The following is a 16,546-nucleotide window of genomic DNA, read 5'->3' on the forward strand; positions in this document are numbered from 1 at the left end:
ACATATTTGAATATCGGGGCAAGCAAGTGACAGATTAAAGTTGAATTACCTAGTTAATTACACTGTGAAGGTACATTCATGTTGACTGTCCACAGTTCAAGTAGGCAGTTTATTAGTACCATCTCATGGGTAGTTAGAGATTGGCATTAAATAGGCCTTGCTGGTGATGCCCGCAAATGGGTAACAGAAAATAACTAATACTAACAAAGCATTTCTCGCAAGATGTTGAATTGAATAGTCCTCAGCCTATCCATGCAGAGGTGATATGACAACATGTAGTGAAACAATTGGTCAAGCTTCATTCAAATAAGTCTTTCCATTTGTGGTGGTTGCACCATGTTCCACATCTCCACTCGTGACCCCTCCTTCTCCTGCCGGCTTGGGCTGTAGGCCCCATGTGTTGCTCTTTTATTCAGGGTCATAATAGTGGCAGCAAGTACTAGAAAGAAAATCAGCAACAACACGACGGTGACCAACCCAGTATAAAGAAGAAGCTCTGAGGTCCAGGCTTCCTGCTGACAAGAGTGAAAACAATTAAACACTTAGGGATAGCTCACACTGGCTTAGCTTTGAAGCTGCCTTGGTTTAAAGAAATAATGCACGCACGCGCGCGCACACACACACTCTTTGAGTTCCACAGCTTTGTGACAGATTTTTTTTAACTCCAATTGTTGAGTAGCATAGGGAATACCTGGGGTATGTTGACATCTTCCACCATTAACCCCCAAGATTGTATCCCAAAGCTTCAACACATCAAATCAGGCGCTCTTCTGGTGGTAGTTTAAGAGCATTGTTCATTTCCATTTGAGCTCCTGTTTGTTCCTGGTTGCTTGGACTGTAGTTCCCTTCAGTCTTACGTTTCTCACGCAGTTTTAGGATTAGGAAAGTCAGAATGGTAGCAAGAACTATCACCCCAACAATGACACATGGAGCCACAATGGCTGCTATGTTTACTTGGCTAGGTGGCGAAGTTGTCTGTGAAAATAATCCATATTTTTATAATTAGAAAGACTGGCACAAATGGGACAAACATTCGTCTAGACTAGGCCTGTAAATCAAAAGCCCAAACTTGCTTCTTTTGTTCAAAAGCATATTTAAGTTTGATTTGGATTGTGTTACCTTAACAAGTAGTGGAGCAGACTCGTATGAAATTTTTGAAAGAAAATTGGTAAATGACTGGAAAGGAAATATTTGCAAGGAAATGGAGGAGGTGCTTGAGGGGTAGGATTAATTGGAATACTCTTTTACACATGGATGTGATTAGCTAAGTATTTGTCTTCCATGCTTTCTTGTATTCTGGGATTAAAATATTTCCGGGTGAAATGTTTCCACTTACTTTAATACACATTTACTTCTAAAAACCTAAGCTGCCGGAAACAGGTCGTTGGGTGACAGTCAGAGGGGTGAAAGTGAAGGTGAGTAGACAGGCAGTGCAGAGCACCTCTGTAGCCATTCCCCTAAATAATAAGTATACCGTCCTGGATACTGTTGGCGGGGACGGCCGACCAGGTGTGAGCCACAGTGGCAGGGCCTCCAGCACTGAGTCTGACCCTGTGGTTCAGAAGGGTGGGACGGAGAAGAGGAGAGCTGTCTCATTGGAGACTCTATAGTCAGGGAAGCAGACAAGAGATTTTGTGGACGTGAGAAGGACACCCGCATGGTTTGTTGCCTCCCGGGTGCCAGGGTCCGGGATGTCTCTGACCGGGTGCATGACATCCTGGTACGAGAGGGAAAGTGGCCAGAAGTCGTGATACATGTTGGTACCAACGACATAGGCAGGAAGAGGGATGAGGTCCAGAAGTGTGAGTTTCAGGAAATAGGCTGAAGGCTAAAGAACAGGACCTCAAGATTGGCGTTCTCAGGATTGCTGCCAGTGCTACGTGACAGTGATGGTAAGGATTGGAGGAGATGGCAGTTGAATGCGTGGCTGAGGAGTTGGTGCAGGGAGCAGAGTTTTAGATTTTTGGATCATTGGGATCTCTTCTGGGGAAGGTGGGACCTGTACAGATTGGGTAGGTTGCACCTGAACTTAAGGGGGAGCAATATCCTTGCAGGTAGGTTTGCTAGCATGGTTTGGGAGGGTTTAAACTAATTTGGGAGGGGGATGGGACCCGGGGCGATAGAACAGTGAAAGGAGTGAATGGAGTAAAGCCAGATCTAACATATAGAGAGGCTTTGAGGAAAGAGAAGCAGAATAAACGGTGTAAAGGTAGTAAGGCAGAAGGGCTAAAGTGTGTGTACTCCAATGCAAGAAGCATCAGGAACAAAGGTGATGAACTGAGAGCTTGGATACATACATGGAATTATGATGTAGTGGCCATTACAGAGACTTGGTTGGCACCAGGGCGGGAATGGATTCTCAATATTCCTGGATTTCAGTGCTTTAAAAGGGATAGAGAGGGGGGAAAAGGGGAGTAGGGGTGGCATTACTGGTCAGGGATACTATTATAGCTATAGAAAGGGTGGGTAATGTCGCAGGATACTCTTTTGAGTCAGCATGGGTGGAAGTCAGGAACAGGAAGGGAGCAGTTACCCTATTGGGAGTATTCTATAGGCCCCCTGGTAGCAGCAGAGATGCCAAGGAGTAGATTGGGAGGCAGATTTTGGAAAGGTGCAAAAATAACAGGGTTGTTATCATGGGTGACTTTAACTTCCCTAATATTGATTGGCACCTGATTAGTTCCAATGGTTTAGACGGGGCAGAGTTTGTTAAGTGTGTCCAGGACGGATTCCTGTCACAGTACGTGGACAGGCCGACCAGGGGGAATGCCATACTAGATCTAGTATTAGGTAATGAACTGGGTCAGGTCACAGATCTCTCAGTGGGTGAGCATTTGGGGGACAGTGACCATCGCTCCCTGGCCTTTAGCATTATCATGGAAAAGGATAGAATCAGAGAGGACAGGAAAATTTTTAATTGGGGAAGGGCAAATTATGAGGCTATAAGGCTAGAACCTACGGGTGTGAATTGGGATGATGTTTTTGCAGGGAAATGTATTATGGACATGTGGTCGATGTTTAAGGATGTCTTGCAGGATGTTAGGGATAAATTTATCCCGGTAAGGAAGGTAAAGAATGGTAGGGTGAAGGAACCATGGATGACAAGTGAGGTGGAAAATCTAGTCAGGTGGAAGAAGGCAGCATACATGAGGTTCAGGAAGCAAGGATCAGATGGGTCTATTGAAGAATATAGGGAAGCAAGAAAGGAGCTTAAGAAGGGGCTGAGGAGAGCAAGAAGGGGGCATGAAAAGGCCTTGGCGACTAGGGTAAAGGAAAACCCCAAGGCATTCTTCAGTTATGTGAAGAACAAAAGGATGACGGGAGTAAATGTAGGACTGATTAGAGATAAAGGTGGGAAGATATGCCTGGCGGCTGTGGAAGTGAGCGAGGTCCTCGATGAATATTTCGCTTCGGTATTCACCAATGAGAGGGAACTTGATGATGGTGAGGACAATATGAGTAAGGTTGATGTTCTGGAGCATGCTGATATTAAGGGAGAAGAGGTGTTGGAGTTGTTAAAATACATTAGGATGGATAAGTCCCCGGGGCCTGATGGAATATTCCCCAGGCTGCTCCACGAGGCGAGGGAAGAGATTGCTGAGCCTCTGGCTAGGATCTTTATGTCCTCGTTGTGCACGGGAATGGTACCAGAGGACTGGAAGGAGGTGAATATTGTCCCCTTGTTCAAAAAAGGTAGTAAGGATAGTCTGGGTAATTATAGACCAGTGAGCCTTACGTCTGTGGTGGGAAAGGTGTTGGAAAAGATTCTTAAAGATAGAATCTATGGGCATTTAGAGAATCATGGTCTGATCAGGGACAGTCAGTATGGCTTTGTGGAGGGCAGATCGTGTCTAACAAGCCTGATAGAGTTCTTTGAGGAGGTGACCAGGCATTTAGATGAGGATAGTGCAGTGGATATGATCTACATGGATTTTAGTAAGGCATTTGATAAGGCTCCACATGGTAGGCTTATTCAGAAAGTCAGAAGGCATGGGATCCAGCGAAGTTTGGCCAGGTGATTCAGAATTGGCTTGCCTGCAGAAAGCAGAGGGTAGTGGTGGAGGGAGTACATTCAGATTGGAGGATTGTGACTAGTGGTGTCCTACAAGGATCTGTTCTGGGACCTCTACTTTTCATGATTTTTATTAATGACCTGGATGTGGGGGTAGAAGGGTGGGTTTGCGAGTTTGCAGACAACATAAAAGTTGGTGGTGTTGTGGATAGTGTAGAGGATTGTCGAAGATTGCAAAGAGACATTGATGGGATCCAGAAGTGGCAGATGGAGTTCAACCCGGAGAAGTGTGAGGTGGTACAATTTGGAAGGACAAACTCCAAGGCAGAGTACAAAGTAAATGGCAGGATACTTGGTAGTGTGGAGGAGCAGAGGGATCTGGGGGTACATGTCCACAGATCCCTGAAAGTTGCCTCACAGGTAGATAGGGCAGTTAAGAAAGCTTATGGGGTGTTAGCTTTCATAAGTTGAGGGATAGAGTTTAAGAGTCGCGATGTAATGATGCAGCTCTATAAAACTCTGGTTAGGCCACACTTGGAGTACTGTGTCCAGTTCTAGTTGCCTCACTATAGGAAGGATGTGGAAGCATTGGAAAGGGTACAGAGGAGGTTGACCAGGCTGCTGCCTGGTTTAGAGAGTATGCATTATGATCAGAGATTAAGGGAGCAAGGGCTTTACTCTTTGGAGAGAAGGAGGATGACAGGAGACGTGATAGAGGTATACAGTATATTAAGAGAAATAGATAGAGTGGACAGCCAGTGCCTCTTCCCCAGGGCACCACTGCTCAATACTGGACATGGCTTTAAAGTAAAGGGTGGGAAGTTAAAGGGGGATATTAGAGAAAGGGTTTTTACTCAGAGAGTGGTTGGTGCGTGGAATGCACTGCCTGAGTCAGTGGTGGAGGCAGGTACACTGGTGAAATTTAACAGACTACTAGACAGGTATATGGAAGAATTTAAGGTGGGTGTTTATATGGGAGGCAGGGTTTAAGGGCCAAAGGGCCTGTACTGTGCTGTACTATTCTATGTGCTATGTTCTATCTTTTGGAAATACATGTAACCTCCCCATTCCTTGCATCTGCTTTTCTACTGCCTTCCTTCGCTGCTCTTGATGATCAGTGAGATAATGACCTGACATAGACCAGCCCAACATCCAGTTTTAGGATGAGCTACTGCCTGCTATCTGGTAAGATTGGTATGCGTTCGGACCCTTCCCCGGCACTCTGGATTATACTGGGGATCCTGGAGATTGGGGGTGAACTGAAGATCAAATCTGAGTCCAAGCCAGCAGCAACTGAGTTACTCATCTGCTGCAGCTTCAGTTTTTATATTTACATTATGCTTGTTTTCTTCCCACTGTTGGGTAACATTTATTGCACAACGGACTACTTCAACATTAAGCCCTGATGTAATAATTCATGCATAATAAATTCATACTTTTTGTATCTAATTCAATGCTTGTTATAAATATCATGCCCTTCTCTATCAGGAATATTTCCACAACAAAAGCATGAAAGGCTTGGAGACTGCAATCTGATTTTCTGAAGTGGCATTTATACATAAATGCATTAGAAGGATAATGCATATAATTGCACTAATTTATGTTCGTTTCAATTGTAAAGGCTTCTTTAAAATCTGCATTGTTGATCATGGTATTAATCTGATAGTGTCCTGTTAGTGATAATTGGAAGATCAATTGGCATTCCAAAGATAAACCTGTATAGTGCTACAGAAACAGTTTTTTTTTAACTAAATCCTTTCTGAATTGTTCCTTAAAAGCTGAATTATACTGAAACCCATGGTGTATATCAACGTCAGGTCAACTTAAATCTATCAACTTACAGATGATGAGTTATCAGGCTTCCTTGATGGTGTAGAATCTGTAACATTCACTGCTGTAAAGGAACCAATACTAGTATGAAGACATTACTGGAATGTTGAAAATTGAAATCTACATAATGTAAACCGAAATTGCCACTCTTCCCCTGACAAAACAGTAATGCAAATGTATTTTTATTGCAGGCTTTCTTTGACAAGGTGAGGGATTGCAAAGTGAAGAATCTTAAGTACTTGGTTCAGTAAACAGGTTTTAGCTCATTTAGTGAATTTTGCCTGTGTTGCAGACACCTATTCTTAAAATGGAAATGTGTGACCCGGGTGGAAAACTGGACTGCTGACTTGAGCCGCTGGTGAAATTCTAATACGGAGGGAAAGTCACTGCACATGTTTTCTTCTTTTTATTAACATTACAAATCTGAAAATGATCTGATGAGGGAAGTGCAACCCTCATTTACAGCCCTGGCCTCAACTTTCATTTGTTGAGAGTCAAGAAGCAGAAATGTTAGCTCTTTTTCTCTCTGCACAATAACTGCCTCTTGCAATTCCAAACTATTCTGTTTTATTTTTAACTCCTGGCAACCTCTGTGAATGTCACAGATTGTAAAAATATGACTTAGTTGAATAACAGCTGTATAAACCAATGTTACAAAGAGTAACCTTTGCATTTATGTTGAGATTCCGACTAAATCTGTGGGCAATACACTGCAAAATAACTATTGATAACTAATAATAAGCAAATCATACTTCCTCATAACTTTCTGTGATGTAAATAGGTGCAGAATGCAGGTATTAAAATGCCCAAATCTAATACGTAATCAAACTACTGAAGTTCTACTGAAACTACGCACTGTATTTCAAGTCTAACAAGGAAGTCTTTGAGGATGTTTGTGTAAATACTGACTTGGTTAAAAATTCACAGTATTAAAATTAGCCAAAATGGAATACAACTGGGCAGATCTGTTACGATTTGTCTGAATCTGCTGGCAGATGGAAAGATAACTGGGCTAGTCCTAAGTGAGGCAGTTCTGCAGAATTCTGCTCAGCATATCGCTGGTCCTGGTCCACTTGCACAGTGCACAGGGATTACTGGTCAATTCCACCATCACAGCACTAACTTCCATGAGCCTCCAGCTCTCACAACAGGAAATCTTCCCATTCAAACTGATGCAAGTGCCACGCAAAATGCTTGCAGTCAGCCTATCAGAACTAAGGTAAGTACAGATTTTCTTTTTTTTTCATTTGTTAATTAGGTTGATTCAAATACTGTGTGTTTAAAGATTTCTAATTTTGTAGAATTATTTTCATTGATTAACAGACTCTATTTAACTTTGAATATTCAATAACAGTGACAGGTTTCATAGCCAGTGGGAATTCACGGCTTTCATGCCTGCTTCTTCCCATTAAGTCTATGCTGCCCATTGAGTTACATTGATCATATTTAATATGCCCCATCCAAAATGCTGGAGGAACTCAGCAAGCCAGGCATGGGGGGATTTCAACTTCCCTATATAAACTGGGACCTCCTTCGTGGAAGGGATTTCGACTGGGCAGAATTTGTTAAGTATGTCCAAAAAGGTTTCTTAAATCAACAAGTGGATGATCCAATGTGAAGAGGGGCTGTACTGCATCTGGTGCTGGGTAATGACCCTGGTTAGACGACTGACTTTTCAGTGTGTGAATAGTTAGGGAATAGTGACCAGAACTCCCTAACTTTCAGGATAGGCATGGTCCTTGCAGGAGAGTTTCAAACCGGAGTAGGGTAAATTATGAGGACATTAGGAAGGACCTATGAAGAGTTAATTGGGAACACCTTTTTTCTGGCAAGTCCACATCGGACATGTGGAGGGTGCTTAAAGATCAATTGCACAGAATACAGGAAAGATATGTTCCTGTTGGAAGGTAGGGTGAGGATGGAAAGATAGGAGAACCTTGGATCTCCAGACAGGTGATGAATTTAGTCAAGAAGAAAAATGAAAAGTATGTAAAGCTTCAGAAGCTATGGTCAAATGAAGCACATGTGGAGTAGAAAGAAGACAAAAAAGAACCTAAGAAGAGAATTAGGAAAGCCAAGGGCGGCTATGAAAAGTCCTTGTTAAGTTGGATTAAGGTGAATCCTAAGGCATTCTATACATACATCAAGAGAAAGAGAGCGGGACCACTCAAGGATAAAAGGGGGAACACTTTCTTGGATGCGGAGAATATGAATGACGTACTTGCTTTGGTACTTTATCAAGGAAAAGGAGATGGAGGACCAGGAGATCAGCGCTGAGTGTATAAACATATTAGAGCGTTCAGAGGTCAAGGAGGAGGAAGTATTGGGCCTCCTTATGAGTATTAAGGTGGATAACTCCCCCAAGGTTTGATGGGTTTTGCTCCAGGTTATTGAAGGAGGCAAGAAACAAGAATGCAGGGCCCTTGACCCGTATCTTTGTCTCCTCTCCAGGCACAGGCAAGGTCCTGGGGACAGGTGAGTGGCTAATGTTGTACCTCTGTTTAAGAAGAAGAACAAGAGAAAATCCTGAGAACTATAGACCAGTGAGTCTCACGTCAGTTGTAGGGAAATTGCTAGAGAAAATTCTTAGGGATAGGATACATGAGCATTTGGAAATCCATGGCCTAATTAGGGACAGCCAGCTTGGCTTTGCATGGGGCAGGTCATGTCTTACCACTTGACTGAGTTTTTTGACAAGGTGACGAGAGAGATTGATGAAGGTAGGGCAGTGGATAGTGTCTACATGGACTTTAGTAAGGCATTTGATAAAATCCCTAATGGGAGGCTAAACCAGAAAATTAAGATGCATGGGGAAAGGTGGTGAATTGGCTGCTTGGATTCAGAACTGGCTTGCGCATGGAAGACAGAGGGTTGTGGTTGAAGGGACTTATCGAGCTGGAGGTCTATAATTAGTGGTGTTCCACAGGGATCCGTGCTGCTTGTACATAAATGACTTGGATGAAAATATAGATGGGTGGGTTAGTAAGTTTGTGGATGATACCAAGATTGGTGGAGTTGTGGATAGTGTAGAAGACTGGCAAAGAATACAGTATAACATACATCATTTGCAGATGTGGGCATAGAAAAGGCAGATGGAGTTTAACACAAATAAGTGTGAGGTGTTGCACTTCTATCTGGTAAAAGTAGATCACGTACAAGGAGACAGTAGACTGTTAAGGGCAAGATCCCTAATAGTGTTGCTGAGCAGAGATCTTGGAATCCAGGTTCATAGCTCCTTGAAGGTGGCTACACAGGCCAATAAGATGGTGAAGAAGGCATTTTGAAAGCTTGTTTTTATTATTCAATGCATTGAGTTCAAAAGTCCAGAGGTTATGTTGCATAGATTTGTCATAGAGTCACAGAGTACATCATAGAAAGAGGCCCTTCAGCCCATCTAGTCCAGGCCAAAACCATTTAAACTGCCTATTCCCATCAACCTGCAGCAACACCATAGCCCTCCATACCCCTACCATCCATGTACCCATCCAAGCTTCTCTTAAATTTCGGAATCGAGCTTGCATGCACCACTTGAGCTGGCATCTTATTCCACACTCTCGTGACTCTCTGAGTGAGGAGGGTCCCCTCATGTTCCCCTTCAACTTTGCACCTTTCACCCTTAACCTGTGGCTTCTGGTTCTAGTCCCACCCAACCTCAGTGGAAAAGATGTGCTTGCCTCTTACCTCTCTCAAATCTCCCCTCAATCTTCTATGTTCTGGGGAATAAAGTTCTAACATATTCTATCTTTCCTTATAACTCAAGTCTTCCAGACTCAGGGATATCCTTGTAAATTTTCTCTGTATTCTTTCAACCTTGTTTACATCTTTCCTGTAGACAGGTGACCAAAACTGCACACAATACTCCAAATTAGGCCTCACCAATGTCTTATACAACTTCAACCAAACATCCCATCTCCTGTACTCAGTGCATTGATTTATGAAGGTCAATGTGCCAAAAGCTTTCTTTACGACCTTATCTACCTGTGATGCCACTTTTAACAAATTAAGTACCTGTATTCCCAGAATCCTTAGTTCTACCACACTCCTCAGTGCCCTACCGTTCACAGTGTAAGACCTGCCCTGGCTGGTCCTACCGAAGTGCAAAACCTCACATTTGTCTGCATTAAATTCCATCTGCCATTTTTAAGCCCATTTTTTCAGATGATGCAGATCCCTCTGCAAGCCATGATAGCCTTCCTTGCTGTCCACTACACCCCCAATCTTGGTGTCATCCACAAATTTGCTGATCCAGTTAACCACATTATCATCCATATCATTGATACAGATGACACACAAAGGACTCAGCACCGATTCCTGCAAAGCTACACTAGTCACAGGCCTCCATTCAGAGAGGCAACCATCTACAACCACTCTCTGCCTTCTTCCACAAAGCCAATACCTGATCCAATTTACTACCTCATCTTGCATGCCAAGCGACTGAACCTTTTTGACCAACTTCCCATGTGGGACCTTGGGAAATGTCTTGCTGAAGTTCATGTAGATAACATCCCCTGCCTTGCCTTCATCCACTTTCATGGTAACTTCCTCAAAAAACTCTAAGATTGGTTAGACATGACCTACCACGCATGGAGTCATGCTGACTATCCTTAATCAGTCCTTGTCTATCCAAATACTAATATCTCTGATCCCTTAGAATAGTTCCAATAACTTTCCTACATCCATATCCGACTCACTGGCCTATACTTTCCTGGTTTACATTTAAAGACTTTTATAAACAGTGGAACAACACTGGCTATCCTCAAATCCTCTGGTACTTATCCTGTCACTAAGGATGATATAAATATCTCTGCTAGAGCCCTGGCAATTTCTGCACTTGACTCCCATAGGGTCCATGGGGATACTTTGTCAGGCCCCGAGGATTTATCCACCCTGATTTGCCTCAGGATAGCAAACACCTCCTCCTCTGTAGTCTGTGTAGGGTCCATAAAGTTGCTGCCACTTTGCCTCACTCTTATGGACTTTGTGTCATCTCCTGAGTAAATACCGATGCAAAAAAAGAGAAATTTAAGATCTCTCTCATCTATTTTGGCTCCACACATGGATTACCATTTTGGTCTTCCAGAGGGCTAATTTTGTCCCTTGCAATCCTTTTGCTCTTAACATATCTGTAGAATCCCCTGGGACTCTCCTTCACCTTGTCTGCTAGAGGAGCCCCGTGCCTTCTTTTAGCCTTCCTAGTTTCTTTCTTGTGTTCTCTGGCATTTCTTATACTCTATAAGCACCTCAGTTGTTCCTACCTGCCCATACCTGCTCTGCACCTCTGTTTTTTTCTCTTAAGCAGGGTCTCAATATCTCTTGAAAATCAAGGTTCCCTACATTTATTGTCTTTACTTTTTATTCTGACAAGGACATACAAGCTTTTTACTCTCAACATTTCACTTTTGAAGGCCTCCTAATTAATAAGTACACCTTTTGCCAGAGAACAGCCTGTCCCAATCAATACTTGCCAGATTATTTCTAATACCATCAAATTTGGCCTTACTCCAATTTAGAATCTCAGTCTGCAGACCAGACCTATCTTTTTACATATTTTGTTTGAAACTAATGGCATTGTGGTCACTAGATGCAAAGTGTTCCCTTACAAAAACTTCTGTTGCCTACCCTATCTCATTCTCTAACAGCAAATCAAGTATCACATGCTCTCTTGTTGGACTTCTATGAAGTGATGAAGGAAACTTTACTTGAACACATTTGACAAATTCTATCCCATCTAGTCCTTTTACTGCATGGGATTCCCAGTCAATATGTGAAAAGTTAAAATCACCTACTATAACAACCTTACATTTGTTACAACAGTCTGTGATATCTTTAAAAATTTGTTCCTCTAAGTCCCTAGGACTGTTGGGTGGTCTGTAATATAGCCCCATTAACACGGTCTCATTTCCTATTTTCACCCATAATGCGTCACCAGATGAGTTCTCCAGCTTATCGTGACAGAGCACACCCATGACATTTTCCCTGACTAGTAACACCACCCCTCCTCCTTTAATCCCTCTCACTCTGTCACATCTAAAACAACGGATCCCAGGAATATTGAGCTGCCAGTCCTGCCCCTCCTGCAATTAAGTCACACTATTAGCTACAATAACAAAATTCCAGGTGTTGATCCAAGCCCTGAGGTTGTCGACCTTTCCTATATACTTTTTGTATTGAAATATATGCAGTTCAGGGCACTAGTTACACCATGCTCAACCTTCTGATTCCTGACTTTTTCTGAGGTCTTACCAATATCTGTCTCCACAACCTGTCCACTAACTGTTCTGGTACTCTGGTTCCCATCCCCCTGCCACTTTATAAGTTAGGCTACATCTGGAGTATTGCATTCAGTTCTGGTTGCCCCTATAGGAATGATGTTGAGACTTTGGAGAGGGTGTAGAAGATATTTTTCTGGATGCTGCCTGGTTTAGAGGGCATGAGCTATCATGTAAGGCTGGCCAAACTTGGGTAGTTTTCTCTGTAGCATTGGAGACTGAGGGGAGATCTGACAGAGGTTTACAAGATCACGAGAGGCATAGATAGAGTAGACAGGGAGTATGTTTCCCATGGTTGAAATGTCTAATACCAGAGGGCATGCATTGAAGGTGAGAGGGGGTAGGTTCAAGGGGATGTGAGGGGTAAGTTTTTTTTCACTCCGAGTTGGTGGATGCCTGGGAATGCGCTGCCTGGTATGGTGGTATAGGCAAATACATTAAAGGCTTTGAAGAAACGTTCAGATAGGCCCATGAATGTGAGGAAGACGGAGTGATATAGGTATTGTGTAGGTTGGAGGGATTGGTGTTTGGATGTTTTGGATTTGCTTTTTAGCTGGTTCGGCACAACATTGTGGGGCACAGGGCCCCCTCCTGAGCTGCACTGTTCTATGTTCTACGAATGTGTACAACACTACAGAAACAGTTTTTTTTAATCTAAGTCCTTTGTGAACAGAACCTTAAAACAGCTGAATTAGGCTAAAATCATAGTCTATATTAATATAAGGCTGTGTTAAATCTATCAATTTCCATTTTGCTATGAGCACTCATCGATGGTATAGACAACACCTGTCTTGTATCACGTGACAATGACAGGGTCAGGCCAACTAAATGAGCCTTAGTATTCTTGTTTAGGAACTTCTGTGCTTGGCTCCATTTAATTGTATTTCAAAAATTATTTTTGGTAATTACACAACCTTTTTTTTAGGGCTTAAGCCCAGTTTGTTTTAGGACTTCAGATAAATAGCCATTATTGGCAGTATGCGTAATGAATTAATTCAGCGTAGAGCAGCAATTTCCATGTTTGAAATTTATTTACTCCAACAACTAAATAGTTTTTTTCAGGGAGACAGAAGTTAAACCTTTCTGGTCTTCCTTTGAATTACAATCTAAGCAGGATCTGACTGAGTGAAGGCAGGGTGAACTACATTGTCATTGGCTGTATCAGATTGCTTCAGCATACGCTATAGCAGGAGAGATGCATGTAATAGATTCTCAAATCTCTCACCGCAGCTAAACTGGCAAAATGTCTTTTCTGTCAGAATGCCTCTTCATGCACTACAGAGGGACAGAGAAATGAAGCCAACAAAAGTCAGCTGTTAGCTGAAATTAAGGGAAGAACTGAATATAGGAACTCGGGATACTTTAAGTTGCAGGCATCCTGCCAGAGTACGCTTCCAATTTATTTGGTAATTTGAATAATCAATATAAAAGATAAAAAGTCCCAGGATATCTCAAGGAGGGCCTTATTTTCAATTAATATAATTTTCAATACATTAAGAGCCATGTTGACAGATAATATATGGTCATTAATGTACTACTTGCATCAGTCCTGTTTTAATATGAGTGCAGATATCTAGTCCTCCACAGTTTTATTTTTAAGTTGTTCTGCATATTTGGCCATGGATTATAAAACGAAGTACCTTTCTAGATCTAAGAAATTGGATAAAAGTGGCTTGAGCATTTTTGTGAAGCCTGGTGTTTCTACTCAATTTATTTTAATGTGTTAACAGGCTGTGGATGTGCTAACAAGGCCACCATCTCAAAATGGCAATGGTGTGCTTAGCATCCCACTTCAGAGGGTAGGGAAGGGCCAATATCCTGTCGATAGCTTGGTCACATATAGGCCAAGTCAAGCAAGATAGCAAATTTCCATCATTGAAGGACATTTGTAAATCATATTTATTGTAATATGGTATTTTCATGGTCATTTTTAATTAACTGTAGTTTCCTAATGTGCACTTTGATGAAATATTTTGCATTATGCTATATATTTTAATTTTTGAAATTTAGCATTTTAACTATACTTACATTGATGATGATGTTAAGTATTTATTTGATTGAGTCTTTTTGATAAGATAACTAAGCACATTGATGGGAATATTGCAGCTGATACAGTCAACATGGACTTCAGTAAAGTCTATGACAATATCCCACAAAGGAGACAGGTCCAAAAGGTAAAAGCCCAGGGTAATTCAGAAAATTGGGTCTGAAAGTGACTATGTGATAGGATGAAGAGGATGAAGGCTGGAGATTGTTTTTATGATTGGAAGTCTGTGGCCAGTGGCGTATCTTGTGAGGATCCAGCCAGGTCTTAGGAAAAATGGAGATGAAAGGAAGGTGTCTCTCCAGCTGAAAAATGTTTACTCAAATGACTGGCTGGTCACAGCATACAGTACAAGGGGAACTAGACAGAATGAGGTGTTAAGCTTTAGGCCCAGTGAGAATGACACTGAATAGTTCAAGTTATCTCTGAAAACTGATCATTTTTATATATTTTTTCCAGGATTTAGGGCTGGGTTGGCTATATAGTTCTGGAATGTAGAGTAAATCAATTGAAAATCCTGGTTCACATGGATTCAGTGTGATAGGAATGGGTAGCATGGAATTCTTGAGGATATCGAGCAGCAAGGAATTAAATTTAATAGAGCGACCTTTAGGGTAATAAATTAAAACACTGGCAAACCATAGATCTGAGTGAAAAGGACCAGAAGAATTAATTTGTGATTTGAAAAGTGATGTTGTTTGAAGGTGGAGGATAGGGTCAGTGAATTGATATCCAGGTCCTTGGATATTGCATATGGAATGCACCTCAAAATTATAGTTTTGGTGACTTATACATTGTATTAATAACCAGTATATATAAGTCACTATCTAAAATCATTTATACGGTGAAACTACCTTTGGAATCTGAGTTAATACATTCAGATGCAGAAATGGCCTTGTGATGTGTTTGGGCAGAGAACTGATATTACTGGTTGTTTGCTCTGGTAATGAGCATCATTATACTGTATATTCAGTTTGGAAAATGAAACTGCTATGTATAGTGAGTCAGGGCAAATTACTTACTTGCTTTGGGAATTGGAATAGTTACTTATTCAATTGTCTTATATAAATGTGGAAAAAAAATTGCTTAGATCTAAGATTAACCATGAGCACCAAACAATGCCCTGAAACAAGTTTAAACCCCAGTAATGTTTTGGTTCTAGTGCACCATAAAATAATCTGACAGCTGTGGTTGAGTATGCTTTGTACACCTCTGGAACTACAAGAATTACTTTCAATTGTTTTATGAGGAGAAAAGATAATGCATGACATGTTTGAAATTTCTTTCCCCACTACAAATCTCTTGTGTAATTACTGCCTTATTTCATTAACCTCACATTAAATATCATAATATTTATAAATTCCCAAGTGTTATCAATGTGTTAAATACAAAATCAGCAAAAAATTTATCTCCAAGTTCATGCTTCTTTAAAGAAAATTATAATAATTTGATTGTATTGGAATACCAAAGAAAACAATAGCACTTTCCTTTTCATTTGAAAACTGTATCTACTAAAACTTGTAAATATGTCTGTTGCTTTGTGTGTTTATACTAAAGCTATTTCCTTTCTGCAAACATACTACATTTTATTTCATATAATGACTCATACATTATGCACAAATAAAAACATACCTGCCAATTGTAAAGTCTTAACCTCAACCCAATCTTTTAGCAATCAAACCTACTTGACATTTCATTCATAAAAATTCCCTTTTTCCAAGATAGTACAAATTATCCATCATGATGGTCTGGGAGTAGAGAAGTTGCAACGAGTGTATAATCAGTTAGGCTGCAGCTGGAATACTGTGCTCAATTGGTCTACAGTACAAAGATGAGATTTAATTGGAAACGGTGCAGAGGACACGGAGAAAGGCCATTCAGCCCATTGAATCTGTCCTTGCTCTCAGGACCATCTTGTAAATTCCATTCCCTCATTTATCTCTCATGCTCCTCAACTTCCCACCTACCTACACAAAGGATAATTTACAACTACCAATTAACCTGTGAAGCAGAATGCAATTGTGATGTAGCAGGGGAGTCTCGTGCAGTCAATGGAAAAACGTGCAGACTTCACATGGACAGCTTCCGTGGTCAGGATCAAACTTATTGCTCATCCTCTACCTGTTGCCTGAGATGGAAGATTTCAGGCAGGGGAAACACTACACAGCCTGGGTTTGTTTTCCATGTGGGTAAGGTTGTGGGGCACCCTGATTGAGTGAAATAGTATTATACAAAGTGTTTCAGGGAGAATTAGTGAGAAAATTTACTCCTTGGCAGAAATGTCTCCCCAACCACAGGGCACAGGTTTAATGCAGGGGTCTAAGATTTAAGGAAGATATTTATTTGCCCCGAGGATGTTTGTAATTTGGAAGCAGGCCCTTTCAGAACACT

At 41.5% G+C, this 16,546-nt stretch overlaps 1 protein-coding gene across 1 annotated transcript in view; it reads right to left on the reverse strand.

The window, feature by feature from the left end:
- Positions 1–417: 417 nt before the first annotated feature.
- crb1 (crumbs cell polarity complex component 1) overlaps positions 418–16,546 on the reverse strand; it is a 155,254-nt gene continuing 139,125 nt past the window's right edge. Inside the window, exons 14-15 of the mRNA XM_072274555.1 lie at positions 5,854–5,906; positions 418–975 (exon numbers count right to left, since the gene is read on the reverse strand). Of these exons, the coding sequence (XP_072130656.1) occupies positions 754–975; positions 5,854–5,906 (275 nt within the window). The 3' untranslated portion in view covers positions 418–753. The remainder of the gene's footprint in view (positions 976–5,853; positions 5,907–16,546) is intronic.

Source organism: Mobula birostris, chromosome 12 (genome assembly GCF_030028105.1).
Source record: "Mobula birostris isolate sMobBir1 chromosome 12, sMobBir1.hap1, whole genome shotgun sequence".
Taxonomy (NCBI): domain Eukaryota; kingdom Metazoa; phylum Chordata; class Chondrichthyes; order Myliobatiformes; family Myliobatidae; genus Mobula; species Mobula birostris.